At 46.9% G+C, this 17,974-nt stretch overlaps 1 protein-coding gene across 5 annotated transcripts in view; it reads left to right on the top strand.

The window, feature by feature from the left end:
* The window catches only part of LOC1280021 (zinc finger protein ush), a 135,075-nt gene that overhangs the window by 62,542 nt on the left and 54,559 nt on the right, over positions 1-17,974 (top strand). The window contains exons 1-2 of one of the 5 annotated variants that reach the window (XM_061658389.1): positions 4,521-4,649; positions 6,339-7,050. The exons of 1 other annotated variant lie outside the window; for it this stretch is intronic. In XM_061658389.1, coding sequence (XP_061514373.1) covers positions 6,999-7,050 — 52 coding nt within the window. In that variant the 5' untranslated portion in view covers positions 4,521-4,649; positions 6,339-6,998. Of the gene's footprint in view, positions 1-4,520; positions 4,750-6,152; positions 7,051-17,974 lie in introns of those variants that run through there. 3 more of the 5 variants (XM_061658385.1, XM_061658386.1, XM_061658388.1) reach the window with 3 other exon arrangements.

Consider the following 17,974-nt stretch of genomic DNA (forward strand, 5'->3'; position numbering starts at 1 on the left):
GTAGTTTTCTGCAGCATTTATAGGAAATACTATGTCTTAGGTAATTATCATAACTATTTATAAAGTTTACCTAATTTATAATAATATTTGTTATTTGACGCTAGTTTTCGATCATTACTAATTAAATTTCATAACATTGATTCACTTCCAAGAATAATTGTATTCAATATCACACCACACACAACACTGTTTATTTTAACTAACCAGCTCTACCGTACACAGTGAAACGTTCCATTCCTACTCGCGATCGACTGATGGCTGATATCGTTGCAAACCCATCGCAAAAACCTGCCCGGTTTTTTTTTGTAATCGCTTTATATGCATCACACTCATCCGATCGTTTCGTCAACTGGAACCGTCATCATCTTCATCCGCCAGATCGAAAACAACTTCCACGATCGATGTGAACGATGATCACGACCGTTGCGGGATGGATGCGGGAGCGCGAAAGAGAAGCAAACAACCGCCCAATCTTCCATCGCCGCTCAGTTCGCATTTGCGAGCGACCGTCCCGTCCATCATCGTTTAATATCTAGATATGACAATCGGGTTTTACGATCTTTCGAATCCACTGCACCGGCCCTTGTGCCTCAACCTTCCCCCGTTTGGATGGCCGAAAGGTTGTCGGAGGCCACCCTTAGTGCTTTAAACACAGCCAGACAGAGATTGGAATCGATACGCGCCAGGTTCGAGACTTAACAATACAAACGGGGAGGTTAAAAAAAGAAAAGAAAAGCAAAAAACCCCTTTACCCGGGGCCAAGATCAGATCTTGCGACACGATGCCAGCCCTCCGGCGGGATTCGGGGGACCACAATTCCATCCCGTACTGTCAAACGGCGAGTCATACACGCGGTTTGCGAGTTCGTTCCTGCTCTCACGTGCGTTGTTGTCGCATCGGAACGTATCTCACCGCAGCCCAGGGGACACGTTTCCATAGTGATCGGTTGGAACGGGGAACGCTGTTAATTTGCAGCTAAATAGGCTGCGTATGGTTTGTGAGTGTGGACGTGAGGTGGGCATCACTACTGTTTACAGATTTGTTGTTGCTGTGCCTGGGCAGCGGAACAATTATTTAATGAGCTGTCAGTCCATAAAAATAATGGGAAAATAGAGATGAGTGACTACAAGTCATTGTTAAGCGTCTATTACCCAACCAACAAAATACAAGCTATATGCGCTTTGAGTTGAAGAATTGAAAAAGCGTACTCCACTGTCCAAATCCCATTTCGACACCCCCTCGCGCCCCCAAAGATCAAACCCCGGTGGACGAAACCACGCAACCATCATCGCCGGAACACTCACGTCTTGCGAAGCGAATGTGTTCATCAGCTTTTATCGCTCCGCTCGCAACCATACCTCGCGTCCTCTCGCCGTCGCGCTGTCCGTCCGCGGGGCTGGAAGCGAAGGAAATAACTATCGTCCGCGTCACTTACCCGTCCTCCGGTGCTCCGGTCACAAAAGCAGCGCTCGCGAGCCCAAAACCGAGACAAAAGCCAAAACCAGAACTTCAGGGCAAAATACGCGGGCGCGCTTCGCTTATCGCGCCCCGGCTATCTCAGTCCATTTCCTCCGCGCGGCCGGGCGTATAAAAATTTTATCTATAAATAAAATCTAATCAGCACACTCGGATCGGTTCGGTCGGTTGGTCGGTCGGCCGGTCGGTTTCGCTCTCCGCTTTGCTGTGGTGTTTTTTTTTCCGCTGCAAACGGAGAATGGGAAGGACGGTGGACGGTGTTGCAGGGCGTCCCTGACTCACGCCGGGCCGTTGTCTGCTCGAATCCACTTGTGAAGCGGTGGTTGTGCCGCTTCGATGGCCAACCTCCCCCCCGAGCAGCTTCATCAGCTTGTGTGTACGTGTCTCTTTCGCTTTGTGTATCCGTCCGGTAACGAGTTTTTTTCTCTCTCTCTCTCTCATTCCATCCATATATTTTCTCTCTCGCTCTCGCTAGCTCTTTGTCTCCCTCGCACACACTAGCACTAACCTTGATCCTTATCAGTATCAGCTCGTCGCGCCCTTCTTCTCACTTCGCCCAAAACTAACGGCGGTCCACATTTCTCACTCTCGTGTATCTCGTCGTCTCATCCAGCGCAGATCACTCTCGCTCTTGTTGTGCTGTCCGCCGGCATTCTCGCAGCAGGTGTGCGTCTCCTTCTCGAGGCTGTGCTGTGTGCGGGGGTGTCCGCCCGATGGTACTCGCCTATCAGTACTCGCGATCGACGCTATTTTGCCTTATCCAAAACCATTCCATCCATTCTTTTCCGTCCGGCTTTTGCCGTACCGAAGGCGACAGCGGCGAAACCCGCCGCGCGGAGACAAAATGCTCACTCGCAGCCGTCTCCTGCTGGGACCTCGGACCCGGTGTGTGCGGCTGTGTGTGTGTTAAGTAATCTTTCAATTTCATCCATTCCCTCGTTCCATCCATCTTCGCGCACCGTGGACACGCAAGCGGTGGGATTTTCCCTCTTTTTTTCTCACACCCGCTTGCTGCCGGTCCGATTTCTCTTCCTCCAAGGACCTGGCCTTGGGTGGAAGAAAGGAAGGAAGCAGTAGGAGCAAAAGGGAACGACTCGCCATGAGTCGAATGAGTCAAACCAAGAGAGGAAGATTGAAGAAAGGAAAAAAAAACACTCCATTCGAAAACACAGATAACACTTAAAGCCCTCTCTGCACTGTTTCGCCTGCGCTGCTTTTGCGTGTTCGCTCTGTGTGCTGTTCTAAACATTAATGTGTATGTATCCTGCTACGCTCCTTCCCTTAAGCCTCTGGCATGGTTGCGTTATCTTACCCCGATGGCGGCAGCAACAGCGACGGCGGCGGCGGCGGCGGTTCGTCGCCAGGCATTAGATAAGCAGCAGCAAACAGGAAAGGAGATACAATGAGAATGAATGTGTGCGTGTGTGCGTTCATGTTGGAAGGAGAGCAAGAGGAGGCAACAAAAAAAAACTCACTCAAAGAATACGACAATACATATTCCAGTAAGTCCCCGAGAACACGGGGCTGTCCAGTCCGTCGGCAACCGATATCCTTTGCCCAAAGGCAATCCACCACCGCTCGAGACAAATGTACACGATCGATAAGCAAAAAAAACAGCTTTCTAGCAGAAGATGATTTGATTCGTCTGGTCGTCTTCGTCTATCTCTCGCTTCTTCCTTTGCTTTATCGGACTCTCACTCTGGACCATTGGAATGTCATATTTTAGAGGATAATACCACTCAGACAGATGACGTTTGATGTCTGTGTTCGTATTTGGAAGGGATTTCTCTTCCATCTTTTGCGTCCATTGTTCCGGTATGACTCATAAAGATCCACTTAGGAGAAGATTAACCATTTAACTGGATTGTTCAGAACTTTCGGCAGGAACGCCTTTGAAACATGTAAAACAAGCAAGAACTTCACTTAAACGTTTTTCATCACAAGATGCTTTTTAGCGTAGAAATGAAAAAAGCAAACTAACCCTATTTCTATATAATCTTTACAGCCAGAAAGAAGGTTTTAATTCAATTCTAATCCCTTTCTGTCACTGATACACCCCTTTGCTGGGGCGTTTATCAACCTATTTGCACACAGAGGATGGCTGTACAGCCGACAGATAAGCAAAGGCTCCTTATCACCAACGCCTGATCTAATAATGGCTAATAGTCAGCGCGGGCAGAGAGATACGAACGACAACAATACAACGGCTAGCGAAAGTGTAGTACGCGTTCGACTTTCTGATTGGATTGGCATAATAAAGTTAATTCCCTGCTAATGCGCATCCCCGGATTGACCTGCCCCCGGTGGTCCGGGCCCATTCCGTTGATTTAATCTCACACGCTACAAAAAAGTCACACATCCCTGCTGCTTCTTGTGGACCGGAATTAGCCCGGGGAGGTGGATGCACTATCGGGGCGTACAGGGACACAGAACACGCGCGGCCCGACACCGCTCAATCTTGCCGTTTGACACATCCGCGCGCACCGCACGCACGGGAAAGATCTCACCGTAGCTTCGGGAGGGGAAGCGGCGAACCCTCATTGCCGCCGTGCGCGACATTCAAAATGCAACTTGGCAAACCGGCACGTGCCGTGTTTATCCCCTCACCCTTTCTCCCCCTACGGGTTTTGCTGATCACTATCACATCACACTGCTGCTGCCGCTGCCCTCTGACCTTTTGTATCATTCGGTTTAGCCAAAGGGTGAGAAAATCCTTTCCGCGTGTGCAAAAATATCCTTTCCAAACACCGGAGTGGCCTGCGTTCGGTTTGTTTTTTTGTCTCGCTAAACACCCAGGCAAACGCAAACCTTCTTAGTCCCTGTCTCTCTCTCTCTCTTTCTACTGCACCACATCGACACTCTCGCTCACGGACTCACTGACTCACCCCTTGTTTCGACGGAAAGTCCTTCTATTCATAAAAACTTGCCCAAAGAGAACAAGAGAGAGAGAGAAATGCGAAACCGCGCGACGACGCTGAGAGTAAAGCAGCTGATTGCTCTCCCGTACGCACGCGCTTGCTCTCGCTCTGTTTACATCCCACTGTTGAATGGTGGCTGAACCAGCGGCCCAAGCAGCAGCAGCCAGCATGGCCGAACTAGGGAAGCGGTGTGCAACGTTTTTCAGTTTGGTTTCACTCTCCCAGAGAGCCGCACCTGCATTCCGGCGAGAAGAGGTTCGCGCTTACGTTCCGAGGCCCATCGACCGTGGCCCATGTGCGCTAGGGCTGTACGTGTATTTGCTTTGTGTATATGTGTACGTGTGTATGTGTGTGTGTAAGTGTGATTGTTTTGGCTTGTGTGTTTTGCGAACGTCAACATCATCCATCCACGACAAAACGCGACTGTGATGAGCCGTTATCGTAAGATCTACCTGCATGTCACCGGTGTGTTGATGTGTCGTTGGTGATAAAGCGGAATAGTGAGCGGCATCATACAACCGAGTGTATTTGTTGTTGCTGTGTTTTAATTTTATCTTACACCCAGGTTACGTATTAAGTCGTGTGATGGTGTACAAACGTATGAAAAAAAAAATATATGATAAAAAGTATTATTCGAAAAAAAAGTACGTGAATTCGTTATGTTATGAGTGGTCGTCGTTTTGTTTCCTCTGGTCAGCTTGCAACGCTGTTGTGGGAGTGTGTGCGATAAATACACACGCAGGGTTTGAATAAAGCGAGAGACGTGGAATCTGCTATCGCAGCGACGAAATCAGTCGCCGTCGCGTACATGCGAATATGGCCCTGGTGAGATAGCGGCCAATACCTTCCCCTCGCCAACTCAAGCCCCACCACACCAAACCAATCCAATCCTCGAGCGGACGAGATCCGTTTGCGTTATTTCTGTTCGGTTGAAGTGTGCGGGAAGAACGCGGCAGACAGACGGGCAGAGCACCGTGTGCGGAAGGTGACAGAAAATCGATCCAAAGCCGATAACAATCGAAACACACATACACACAGCTCACGGTTAGCTCACCGCGCCAAACGCGGTACGGCGTGAGAAGCACGACGGCACGGAGTGAGAAGACCGCTCGTACGCTCGGGCGTTCCTCACCTCACTCGCACACACTACAGCACCGTTCGCAGCGGTTGTGTGTGTGTGTGTCGGTGTGCTCGTGCTCTTGGGGCACGCTGGTCTCTTTGGCGCTTGTGTGTTTGGGCGCTTATCTCGCAGCAATCTATTGCTCTGTGCGGCGACCGGTATCGGACCGGCATTAATATTGTACGGTATCGGCGCAAGTAAATTGTATTTTAGCGCTTTTGTGCTGCTCCCTTTTCTCCCCTGTCAGTGAAGGGGGATGAGCGGGGTGCATTGGGGGTGGACAGCAGCAGCAACAGCATTGTGAATAGTGGTGAATGTGGAGATGAATATGACGCGCACTGGGCGACACAAGCGATTCGGTACAATACAATACAGGCACTTTACCTCGTTCGAAGGCGTGTTTGTCATTTATTGTTACTGTTGATTTAATTTTCATTTGCCACTCGGTAGCTTCCCTGTTAGTGTGCAACATGGAAGCTGATAGGACAGTGTTTTTGTTTTGAGAGATATTAAAAAGAATGTATTTTTGTAGTCTTTTTGTAAGAATTTCCAAACAGTATTACCTTTTATTGAATATTAAGTTTCAAAAAAGAGACAAAAACAATAACTTGCCCCTATTTTGTAATTTCTTCCGTTAGCTTATCAAACAAGCTTTTAAGCAGGCTGTTTATTGCGATTTTGAAATTTCTCACTTCGATCGTGGCATCGTGAGATGAGAGAGATTATGGTGAGATAAAACGCTCACTACGATCTTGTGCAGTGTTGAAAGCAAGCCATTTAAGATAAACCTGTTAAATTATTTATTTTTAAATCATTGCGTACAGTTTCAGTGGTAAAAGTGTTGAGTTTGAAAAAAAGGTGCTCACGTGAAACAACACAGTGAAAACAAGCAAATTAAAAATTTCCCTTTGAAAAAAAAATGCACTTGCACCACGTGCTAAGCCGTCGTCACACCGGTAAATCGAATTCGCGCAAATCAATTTATTTATCCTGCCGTGTGCGTAAGTGGGCATGTGCCATGTTTGTGTTGAAGTGAATAAACGTAAAAATAAAAGCAGCTCAATAAAAATACAACCCGTGCTCGGTCTGTTAGTTCGGCCCGTGTTGATGTTTTGCCGTACCGAGAGCAGCGCCAGCCACGGCCACCATCAACAATCGAACGTGCGAACGCGACCAGACAACAAAACGGAGCACAGCAAAATCATCACACCCTTTTATCCGCCATGTGCAAGCAACAATAAAGGAAGGAAGAAGCAAAAAATACCACACAAAATAAAACCAAAACACGCGCAACGCGTAAACTCCAGCAGCAGCAGCAGCAGCGCGAGCATGCGGCATAGCATAAAGATCGTCGTCGTCGCCGTTATAAAAACCGTGCGGGCGATGTGAAATATTTTTCCCCGAGCCCAATTCGTGTTTTGGCAGCTTGGCTTTTTCCCCCCGTCCTTCGTGAGCTCAGGAGTAAACAATTCGTTCGACAACGAATGCAACTCGGCATGACAATCGAATGCAGCGCAATTATGGCAACCGGTGCGGGTAAGTTGATGCAGGTGGGCGTGCGGGAACGGTATCAAAAATCACTCCCAACACACAGACCCACACACTGGTGACCACAACGCAACTGTTGTCCAGCAACGAGTGGCAGGGTGGGGGGAGGTGTGTGAATGTTTTTGCAGCGAGGGGTTTATTGTTTCGCAATTTAGATATTTATTTTTTGTCGCATCTCCCGTTTTATTTACGTTAGCTCTGCCAGGGTTGATATTTATGGGTGCCGGCCGCTGGTTTACTGTCGGCCTGTCGAGCTTTGTGCGTACGGGAATGATGAGTGGCTTGGCCGGATCCAGCGTGGTGCTTTTATTTACGCGTTAATCCGCCGTACCATGCCGATGTTTTCACGTGTGCACGAGGACACGCGTTCCGGGCGGCGCCTTTTGCTCGCACCTGAGTTATTCTAATGGATTGAGAATATTGCAATGGTTTGGAAAAATAGTATAGCAAATGCAAATGGGGGGAAAAACGTTGAACGCTTTTGGAAAACGACAACCAAAAAGCTCACTATGGGAATGGTCACTTATTACGGAGATTTGGCCCGGTACAATGTTTTTTCTCCTCCATTCAACCGTGCGACGTTGTTTTTTGTTGATGTTTATTATTGCGTGAAGCTTTCCATGTTTTGCTCAGCAAACACGTACCCTTGCCCAACACATGCATATCTAGCACACCGAGAGCCACCACACTAGGTTTTAAGGGGTTTTTTTTTCTTTGTTTTTTGTCCCTCCTCCACGGGAAGGCAGTGTATTTTTATAACTAAATTGTCACTATTATGTTTTCCATTTTGGGGCTTTTGGAGGCGGCGTGAGCACCGACGATTCGACAGTTTTGTGACGGCTGGTGATAAATAAAAATTTATGTTGCACCGTTTTGCCGAATCGGTTCCCAGAGAGGGTTGGTAGGTAGCGTAACCAAATAAATCAGCACCGAATGGAGTTTGTAAACAAACGCAAAATAAACTGGATGGATTGGAAAAGAGAGGGCGTGGAAGGGGTACAAAACCGCAAGCACAACTTATTTTGTGCCATAAATCCTGTGCTTCGGTAGTGGTAGCGATTTATGTTTAACTCAAACGTGTAGCAAACGCTAGAAAAACAAAACACATACACTCTCTCTCTCTCTCGCCCTCTATCGCTCTCTCTCTCTGTGTATTGGGGATTAAATTGCGTCAACCACCATCCAACGCATTCCAAGCTATCTACCATGCGGGGCCTGCAGCGTGGAGTCGGCCCCACTTATCGGTGGCTTTCAATCAGCCCAAGCCCTTTCGGGCGGAATATAATTCAATTCCTTCGGATCGCTGTTATCGTGCGCCCATCCGCCTTGATAGTGAGCGATAAGAAAATAATGTCCCTCTCCTTCTTCTCCCCTTCGCCCCCCTTTTCTCTTCCGTTGGATCGAGTGGAGAAAACGGAGGACGCATAGATAAGCGAAGCATGCTGGAGCGCTGGAGCTCGTCGTACCATATCTCGCCGTAATTCGTGCGCTTAAAATAGGCTAAGTGGGGTTGGGCCGATGCTCTATCTTATCGGTGCGCTAGCGTTTGGAAAGTCCTGCCTCGGGGAGAGAGAGAGAGAGAGAGAGAGAGAGAGAAAGAGTGTGTTTTCAACGACACACACACGAAATGCTTTCTACAGATCGGGTGGATTTTGTTTAATTTCCTATTAAGAAATCGATAATGAGTGTTTTGTGTCCTTTGCTACAAGTAAGTTGCTCGACATTTCACTACGCTTTACCGGTCCTGCATTGTATATTTTAAGCATTCACAATAGAAAGCCGTGCCAGCTTGCCATAAACCTGCGAGTAGTGATTTCCAGCCCGTTAGTCATAGTTAGGCCGCTGCTGCCGCCATGTGCGTTGTGCTTCATTCCAAGTAAATGGAAATGACTTCATTTCGCGCTCGGCACACCAGCGAATGCAGATGTTTCCTTCTTTGCTTATCGGCTTGGCAAACCGATAGTGTGTACCCGAGAGTGCTGCGCTTTGCGAACAGCTAGTAGAATGTTAATGTGCGCTCACACATTCCCCGATAACGGCCAACGGCCTAGAACGCCAGCCCCATTAGTCTTTGACGTTGTTTTGTGCTGTTTTCTGTGGGCTTTAGTCAAAACAACACACACACACACCAAACGTCGCACGATCGTCGTGATAAACCATATTTTACATTTTACCCAAAAAATTACTACGCACAATGTGGTGCTTTTGTACTAGGTGCTTGTGTCTATGTAAGGCAAGCCGGGAAACTCTCAACCCCATTTCGCTGTTCGCATTCAGGTGAACGGATTAAAATTATTTATAAACATAAAAAACACGCTGCGCCATGCGAAAGCGATATACCTTCGTTTTGCGATTATTTGTCCCCCCTCACCCCACCCCCCCTTTCGCTACGGTGTTCGTGATTTTTCAACCGATCGCGTGCACGGGTTGATAAGAATTTTCCGTCCTTTCTTACGGTGGCGAGCTCATACGGCAAACACACACACACACACACACACACAAAACGGTTGAGGCTCTGCCACTATGATGCGATAGCAATCGCTTCACATTGCCACTTGGTTTTTCCCATTTTTTTTTTCCTTTTTTCTTTCCGCTTACATCGACGCGCACTCAGCAAAAGAAATGCAAAACAAAAGCATTCCGCTCTGTTGGAAGGGGGAAGGAGGAAAATAGGGGGAAGGAAATGGTTCCACTCGAGCCCCCTCCCCCCCTCCGCCATCTTGTTTGTGCGGGGATAAGCACCGATATCAATGGCCATAAAAAGTGAATTAAGGTCCTGTCGAATCGTTCGCGATTTTCCCTTCCGCACCGTTCCCATTTCCCGTGTTTCAATCTTCAGTGGAAAACTTCCATGCAAAGGAAGTGCCAGTACCGGTGTGGAAAGAGGGTTTGTGTGAGAGTTTTGTGTGAGAGTGTTTTCCACGTGATAATCATGTGTTTAATTATAATTGCTGGCGCGGCTGGCGGGGCTGTTTGCGAGAAAATTTGCATGTAAACTTTCTTATCCTTTGCCGGTGCCGCATACCGACGAGACTAGGTACACACACACACACGCTAAGAGTGTGGCGCTAAAAGGATTGCAAAGAAAGCAGCTTTTTATCGCACGCACACACACACACACACACACGGACGGGGCACCATGCTAATCAGCCGACAGTGTGCGAAAGGAGTGTGTTGTAACGCGCTCGTTTATAGGCGCGTTGGGGAGGGTGGTGGTTTTGAAGGATCTCAGTGTTGATTTTGTTACTCCATTTCCCTCCCCATTTTCATCCGCGTTTTCACTGGGAAAAGAAAAGGTTGCAGAAAACGGGTGTGGTTGTACACAGCCAGTCTGCCGGTGCTTTATCGTGTGCGTGGCACTGCGATGGAGCCGTTTGGTGCCATTTTTCCTGGCGAGATAAGATTTAAATTATATTGTTTTTCTCTCTCACTCTCTCTCGCTCTCTCTCTCTCGTACGCTCCGTTTCCATTTAGCGGCTCTTGTTGCTTTCCATTTTCTTATCGCTTTCCGTGTGTCTCCTTATGCTTTCCCCTCTTGCGCCCCACGCACGGTGCTTTAATTTTAAGCTTTTCCTTCCCAAGATATGGCCCCCACACCACGACTCGCCGGCTGCGGGTTATTAATGTGTGTAGTGAAATGAGAGAAGGAAACAACCCATGAAACAGAAAAAAACACAGCAACGAAAAAAACGGTCGCATACACCACACCGTTCTAGCGCCTTTATGTTGCGTGGGGACGGAATGCGGAATCAGACTCGATCTAGGGAAGCCTGTACGCGCAGCCACATCAGGATATGGATGCGAGAAATGCGGCAATTACTATCGCAAGTCCATAAACCTTATCCTGGCAGTGCCCCGGGGGGATCGGTGAGTGTTAATGCAAGCAGCAGGGCGCAGATAGGCGAAGCGCAAAGGGGTACCTCAGCAACCGGCGGCAGGACGCGCACCAACGCACGGAAGGACGGTCGGTGGTAGAATTTTAAATGGAACTCATAAATCGAGACGCGCACTAGCAACGGATGGCGCTTATTATGGGTTGTGTGGATGGGTTTTTTTTTGTATCAAACAAAAGGGTGAGAAAAGGAGTTAACCAGTGCAGAGAGAAGAAAAGGAAATGGCCAACGAATTGGATGAAACAAAAATAGGTGCGGTAGGCTTCGGTTTGGTAAATTAGTAAAAAAAGGAGCATAAGTTTACAAGGACATTTTGATACACAATCGTTAAAAAAAAAAGAAAGAAATTATGCTTATCATAATTGTTATTACTTACCATTAATCACAAACAATTGTTCGTTTCTGTAACGAAAGCAAAAATGAATCGTTAAAACAATTAATTAACCTACTTTGCTTGCTTTTATTGCAATAATTTAAAAACAAAAATTCCGAGAACTTTTTATTCGATGACAAAAAGGCCGTTTTACGACTCATTAATTTACAAAAATCCAAACCAAAATTCAACCCGATTTTCATACAACGCACCATATACCCAAAATGAACGCGCATCGTGTCCATCACACCATCATTCAAATAAATATCAGATTAATGACTGTCCAGGGGGTCGGGAAAAAACGAGAGACAGAACACAGAGAGAGAGAAAAAAAGGGAGATAAAGGATGCAGCATCAGGCAAATGGCCCCGCTGGCTATCGCGCGCCACCGTCACGATAAGATAAAGGTTTATGCTTTTTGGTGTGCGTGCTCCTTTGCATACGCTTTCTTCTTCACTGTTGCTGCTGCTGACCCCATGCTGGCGCTACCCGCTGGCCAACAAATCGGTCAAATGGGTGGGTAGAGTGGGGAGGGATGACCATAAGCGAACGATACAAAAGGGTGAGTGATTACACCGACGCATCGTAAACTGCGCCAAAAGGATACGTTTGTCCGATGCCTTTTTTTTTTTGGTTTAACGTTTGTTTATTCGCATCCTGCGCCCGCTCGTAGTAAATTCTCATTCATTGTACCCATTTAGCATAAATTTTTGCGCCAAAGCACACGAAAGAGCAAAACCAAACCAGCCAAGGGATTATTTTATGTTTTGCTCTTTTTTGCTCTTTTTGTCCTTCCAATGTTTATTGCAAACGATTGTGCGATAGCGATTGCTCTCGCGGTAAATACGAAAGTGCGCATATACGGTGGCGCCATCTATTGATCGCTACCGGGTACTGTGATTGCGGGTTGGGCGAAGAAATGGCGGGAAATGGTTGTATTGGAAAAGGACAGTCAATGGGAGATTTTGCTGTTGGTGTGATAAAACGGTTTGAATGGAAAATCACACTCACACACAATCGACAAGCGTGGGTCAAACGCGCGCTGATAGATAAATGGATTAACATGGAGTGTTTCTAGATATGTTAAAGCGCGGATTAAAATTCATTCAAACGGAAAAAATGTGAACGAACAAAAGTGGCAAACTTTATTGTAAATTCCATTTTTATTAATTTATTCATGAAATATTAAAGGCTAAATTTTCTAATTAATTTTCCTTCTCTCTCTTTCCAGGTAAGTCACAAAACAACGTTTATTTGCATGTACCAGCGCGCAGATGACGAGAACTGGCAAGTTATAAAATTGATAACAATTTGCGTTTTTTTTTCAAACGCTCCATAAAATTTAACCAAACACCGTCCAATTAGGAAACGTTTCTTTTCGTACCCTTTTGCAATTGTTTCACGTCTTTTTTATCTTTACCTCACACACACACACATAACACTAAGCTGTTGCGCGTTGTTGATACCGTGTCGACCCGCGCGCCCATCCCATCCACTCCTAACCCATTTAATCGTCACCAATTGAATCTACTTACGGCGGGCTCGAGCGAGCGCACCGGAGACAATCATTCCAACCAAGTGCATCTAAACTATCGCTTATCGCCGGGGTACCGCGGGTTTTCACCTACCCGCTGCAGCCCGCATTCCGCATCGTTTCCCCCCAGCCGCCCAGTCGCACTCGAGTTCCTTCGGTGCGCTGCACTTATCATCGCCACTTTATCATTCGTTCGTGGTGTGGCGTATGTAAAGCAGGCGCACAGACACACACAAAACGTTTGGTACCGTCGGTGTTTTGTTGTTGTTCTCCACCGCTGTGTTTCACACGTGGCCCACCCCGTGGCCTCAGTTTCAGCTTTATTACTACACTTATTTTGCATTCCGGTACTTTTTGTTTGTTGTTTATGTTGTCTGTCTAGGGGCTGGGAAGGGTTGATTTTTTTGTTTCGCATCGCTACCTTCTTTTAGGTTTAACCACCCTTTTATCATACACACATACACGGGAAGCTAGTCAAATGTGGATGGCACTTCGTAAAATAGTGCACCCGGTGTGCGGATGTGCACTGTGTGCCCTCCCGCTTCGCTTTTTATCAATATCTGTCTGTGTTTTTTTTCTGTTTTTTATACACTCTTTTTACTGTGCTCTTTAAAAAAAGCACTATCGCTTCCACAAACCTGAAGCGAAAACAGAACCGAAACGCTCATCATGCATAAAAAAACAGCACACACCAAGCTGATCACTTTTATAATGTGAGAGGTGTGTGTATCGCAAATGCGTTGACTCGGCCACTTTTATCCGTGTTCCGGGTCCGGGGCTCTTGCTGTGTCGCGAACCGTCGGACGGCAAATGGAGAGGAATAAATTTAAAAATGATAATAATGCCACCCGTCCCACCCTTCCGGGGCGGGTGTTCCAATATGGACGTAAATAATGCTGAAATAAAACACACCTCAGCTGCGGCACGGGCGTGGGTGTTATCGGGCATTTCGGGTAGTTGTTTTTGGTGGTGTGCTTTTTGATGGCAAAAAGAGAAGTGTACTTTTACATTTTTTTTGCACATCCTCCACATGCTGTAAAAATGAATAGTTGTTTTTCAGTTTTTTTATCTTTTCAAATACTTTAGATATTTTATAAACTTAACAAAAGCCATTTCTTGTAGTTATTTTCGATATTTGAAGCATCTTTTGCACTTTAAGCTTTTTTATATTTTAATCGTGTAAAAAATTAACGAGCCACCCTGTGCTACAATGGAGACGCCTGGTACTTCACGATACGATCGATCATGGTCGAGAGCGCCGTTTGCTAATCGAGTGGGCCACTTTTCCGAATTATTGCATTTGCCTGCAATTCAGATGAACGTGATGCCACAAAAATTGCAAAAAGGAAACACACAAGCCAGTGGATTAAACGATCGAGTTCATTACGGAGCCGGCATTCGGCGGCACTACTGGTCGACCTGTAAAGCGCTAACGCCCAAACCCCTTTTATGAGGCCTTTATTTTGTTTTTGTTTATTTTTTTTCCCTCTCGCTACTTCCAGCACGGTTTGCAGAATCGACAAAAAAGACGGCAAAGCACACCAAACTAAGGCAGAAAAAAAATAACAAACGGTTTAAAATTTAAGTAAGTACGTGCCGGTGGTGTGCACCGAGTTTTGGTTCGGGTTGCTCGAAGCTTCTGTTTTTTTTTTTTGGTCTGTTATTTTTATAAGCAAAAGGCGCACGATAGTTTTGGCTAGTTTGGCTAGGTGAGATAAGAACCTGCCGTACACCTTGCCGTGCCATCGTGCACGTTTACATTTGCGATATAGTACCGAAAGAAGGAGCACACACACACACACACACAAACTTCCCAGAGTTCGCTATCCTGAACATCAACCTTAAAACGAGCCTGATGGCAAAATAGTTCCCGCTTTCGGGTTAGCGCGTAAAGAAAAAGGGGTTGCTCGCCTTTTTTTTCCATTTCCACGCTCCCAGCTGCAATTTTTACACCCACCGGAGTTGCATTTTAGTGGACCAGCTCCGGTGCAAGCCTTGCTGTTTGTTCATTGTTTTTCGTGAGGGTATGCATTTTTTGACGGGGTTTTTTTTTTCGGGGCTATTTTTATTTTACTGCACCGTTTCACCTTTCTCATACCCCATACACCTTGTGCATTCAACTCATTACCACCCGTGCACGAAGGATGGTTGTTTTACTTTTGATGGTACACAGTTGTTGTTTTTTTCCTCTCTCTCTCTCTCTCTCTCTCTCTCCCTCCATTCTGCTGATCCACAAACTGTTAAGCGAAATGCAGTCCTCGGTACACACTACTAGCACGGTCATTGCTGGCGCTGCTGATAAAACTGCAAACTCCCATCAGTTTACCTCGACGAAACAGCGAGCAAGACAAACAAACACACAAATTTCGGGGCACGAAACTGGTCCAGGTGGTGCCCATTTCTTTATCGTTGCAGCTAGGGTTTTTGCTTTGGTTTTGAGAACCACGCGAAAGCACCAATGCCCGCGCCCCGGCTGGTGCACCTTTCCCGCCCATCCCGCCAGTATATGTGTTTTTATATTTTATTTCATTCCCGTGCTCTTATCGCACCGTGTTGTTGATTCCCAAGGTCTTCTCACGCAGATCACGTGCCGTGCCGTAAAGATGATCAAGGCAGTGGGCACGAAACGGAACTGCCCCCCCGGGCGGGGGTTTTCATATCGTTTTTCACAACCGGGTTTTATGATGGTTTTGCATACATAAATGCCATCCACGGTCCGTCCCTCTCAACAATGCGCTGTGCACGATGGTGCTGCACTGGCCATCATCATAACTATGCTTCCCCGGAAAAAGCAGGGCACGGAATGGTCTATCGGCCCTTATCAGTGTGCAGCTGGCTGGCTGGCTCCCCGGTTGGTCACTGTGAGAGTTCCTTATCGGAATAGGAAACGGGTTCGTGGGGAAGGAGCGTAGAAGCAGATGATGGCCGGAAGAAATGGTCGGCGAGGATGACTTTCCTTGGGTGAAATAAATGTCTCCATGCTTGGTGAAAGACCGCACCGATTAGTATTCCGAGCTGAGGATCGTACCTTCTAGCACGTAGTGTTCTTACCTTACGAGCGTTAATGGTATCAGCACGGGTTTGCTATTGATGCTATCACAAGCAGCAGCAAAGATATGCAAGCTTGGAATACAGTTGAGTCATATAAATGCAGCTGACTTGAAGCAACGAATTTGGATCTGCTTTTGTTGTATTTCTGTACCTAATCATTTGTAAATTAAATGAATATGGGGGTTTTGAGGGATGATAATGGTAAAATTATGTGATAAAATGAATAAAGGTTTGTAGAAACACTACACGAATTTGAAGTTCTACAAGCTTAAGGACATAAAACAGTAAAATATTTAAAATTTCTTTCTTCTTCATTAAATGAAGGCACCATATCTGAGTTTGTTTAAGTTAGCAATAATTACAAAACTCTACCCGTTTACTCCTAACCCCATGCACACAGATCAATCACGATGGCTGTTGAAGCAATTGCACGCCACTGCCAGACGACGACACCAAATCTACCCTTCAGCTGATAATATACACTCCAAAACCGTATCGTCCGATAATCAATTAACCATGACTCGAATGTTCCCTCCATCCTGGCGGAGCCCCTCCCCTCTCGGTCGCGACTGATAACCGACCGATTGCGTGCGCTGCATTTTCCATCGCCGTGCCCTATCTCACCTGTCCTATCAAGCCCCGATAACGACCGCCCTAGTCCGCCCCGGCTGCTGCTGGTCGACTTTTGATTAGCCCAGCAAATTATGTTCAGCAGCGTGCAGCGCTGTGAAGATGTTTGCTTATCTGTCACAGCGGAGAGCGCGAGTATGTGTATGCGCGCCGTCATTCAAGCGCAACAAAACGGCGACGCACGAGCAAAAAAAACACAACAGCGCTTGGAGAGCGAAATTTGATCTAAACACTGATAAGCAAACCATCGATATGGTTGCGTGAACTGTCTTCGGGCTGAGCTCACGCTTATCAATTAGCCACACACGCACACACAATACAAGGTCTGCTTGACAAGCAGCGATGTTCATCGGAGAGGCCGTGTGTGAAACAAATCGATCACTTTCTGGGGGCCCCCCGATTGGCGATAGATAGGCTGAGAGCGGGGGGTGATTTTAGATAGCTGATGGAGCTATCTAGAAGTAAAACGTGTACCGTACCATTGATAAGCGCATTTGAATCATCGGCACAGTGAACTCGGTATTAGTATTGTTTGTCGTATCCTCTGTAGTAAAGGGGAAAGTTGGCAAAAATGCGGAGTAGACTCCGATCCAGCTACGAGAATATCGGAACCGACTGCGGAAATTGAAAGTAGTTACGCTCAGCATTGTCCGGAGCCGTTTGGAATCGTCTGAAGTCATCCGGAATCGGCCGGAGTCATCCGGAGTCAGAGTCAGCCTTAGTCGGAGTCATCCGGAGTCGAAGTCCGACTTCAATTCTCATTTTTTTTTTCTCTTTCGCTTTGCGCATAAACTTCTTGAATCATGGCAGGGTCCAGTCGACTCCGACTCCAGCCAACTACGAACAACTCCGGCCCACTTCGGTCAACTCCAATTCCGACACTGGCTGACTGTCGATAACTTCGGACGACTCTGGACGACTCTAGGAGGTACTAATGGTTCCGATTATGCCGGAATCGAAATCGGACTAACAATAGTAGTCGGATCGGAATCGTTGGTGAACTCCAGAGAGCACACCACCAATCCTCTAGCTCTGGCGTATCCTCTGCAAGTTCTGTCATAGTATGCAAGTTCATAGTATTTGTTCTAACGCAGTCATTGTGGCCGCTCAAGATAGATATGAAATGCGAATGCTCCAAATCCCTGAGACTTACATTTGCGCCATAAATATGCATATCAAACCCGTGCGCGACATCTCTGCCTCCCTCGTTGCGCGCGAATGTTCACTATCTAAACCCATTTGCCCGATGCATACTGCTGTAGAACCGCCGGTAGAAGGGAAAAGATAACAATCACAACCTCGGAAATGCACGGCCTGTATCACCTCCTACCGTTCGTATCCGACACGAGAATCTTGTCCGAGACCAACCCCCAGCGTGCAGCTCAAACGAACGGCATCAATCTCCGGCACTTCCGTCCATCCTAGCAAGAG

Source organism: Anopheles gambiae, chromosome 3 (assembly GCF_943734735.2).
Source record: "Anopheles gambiae chromosome 3, idAnoGambNW_F1_1, whole genome shotgun sequence".
Classification (NCBI taxonomy): Eukaryota; Metazoa; Arthropoda; class Insecta; order Diptera; family Culicidae; genus Anopheles; species Anopheles gambiae.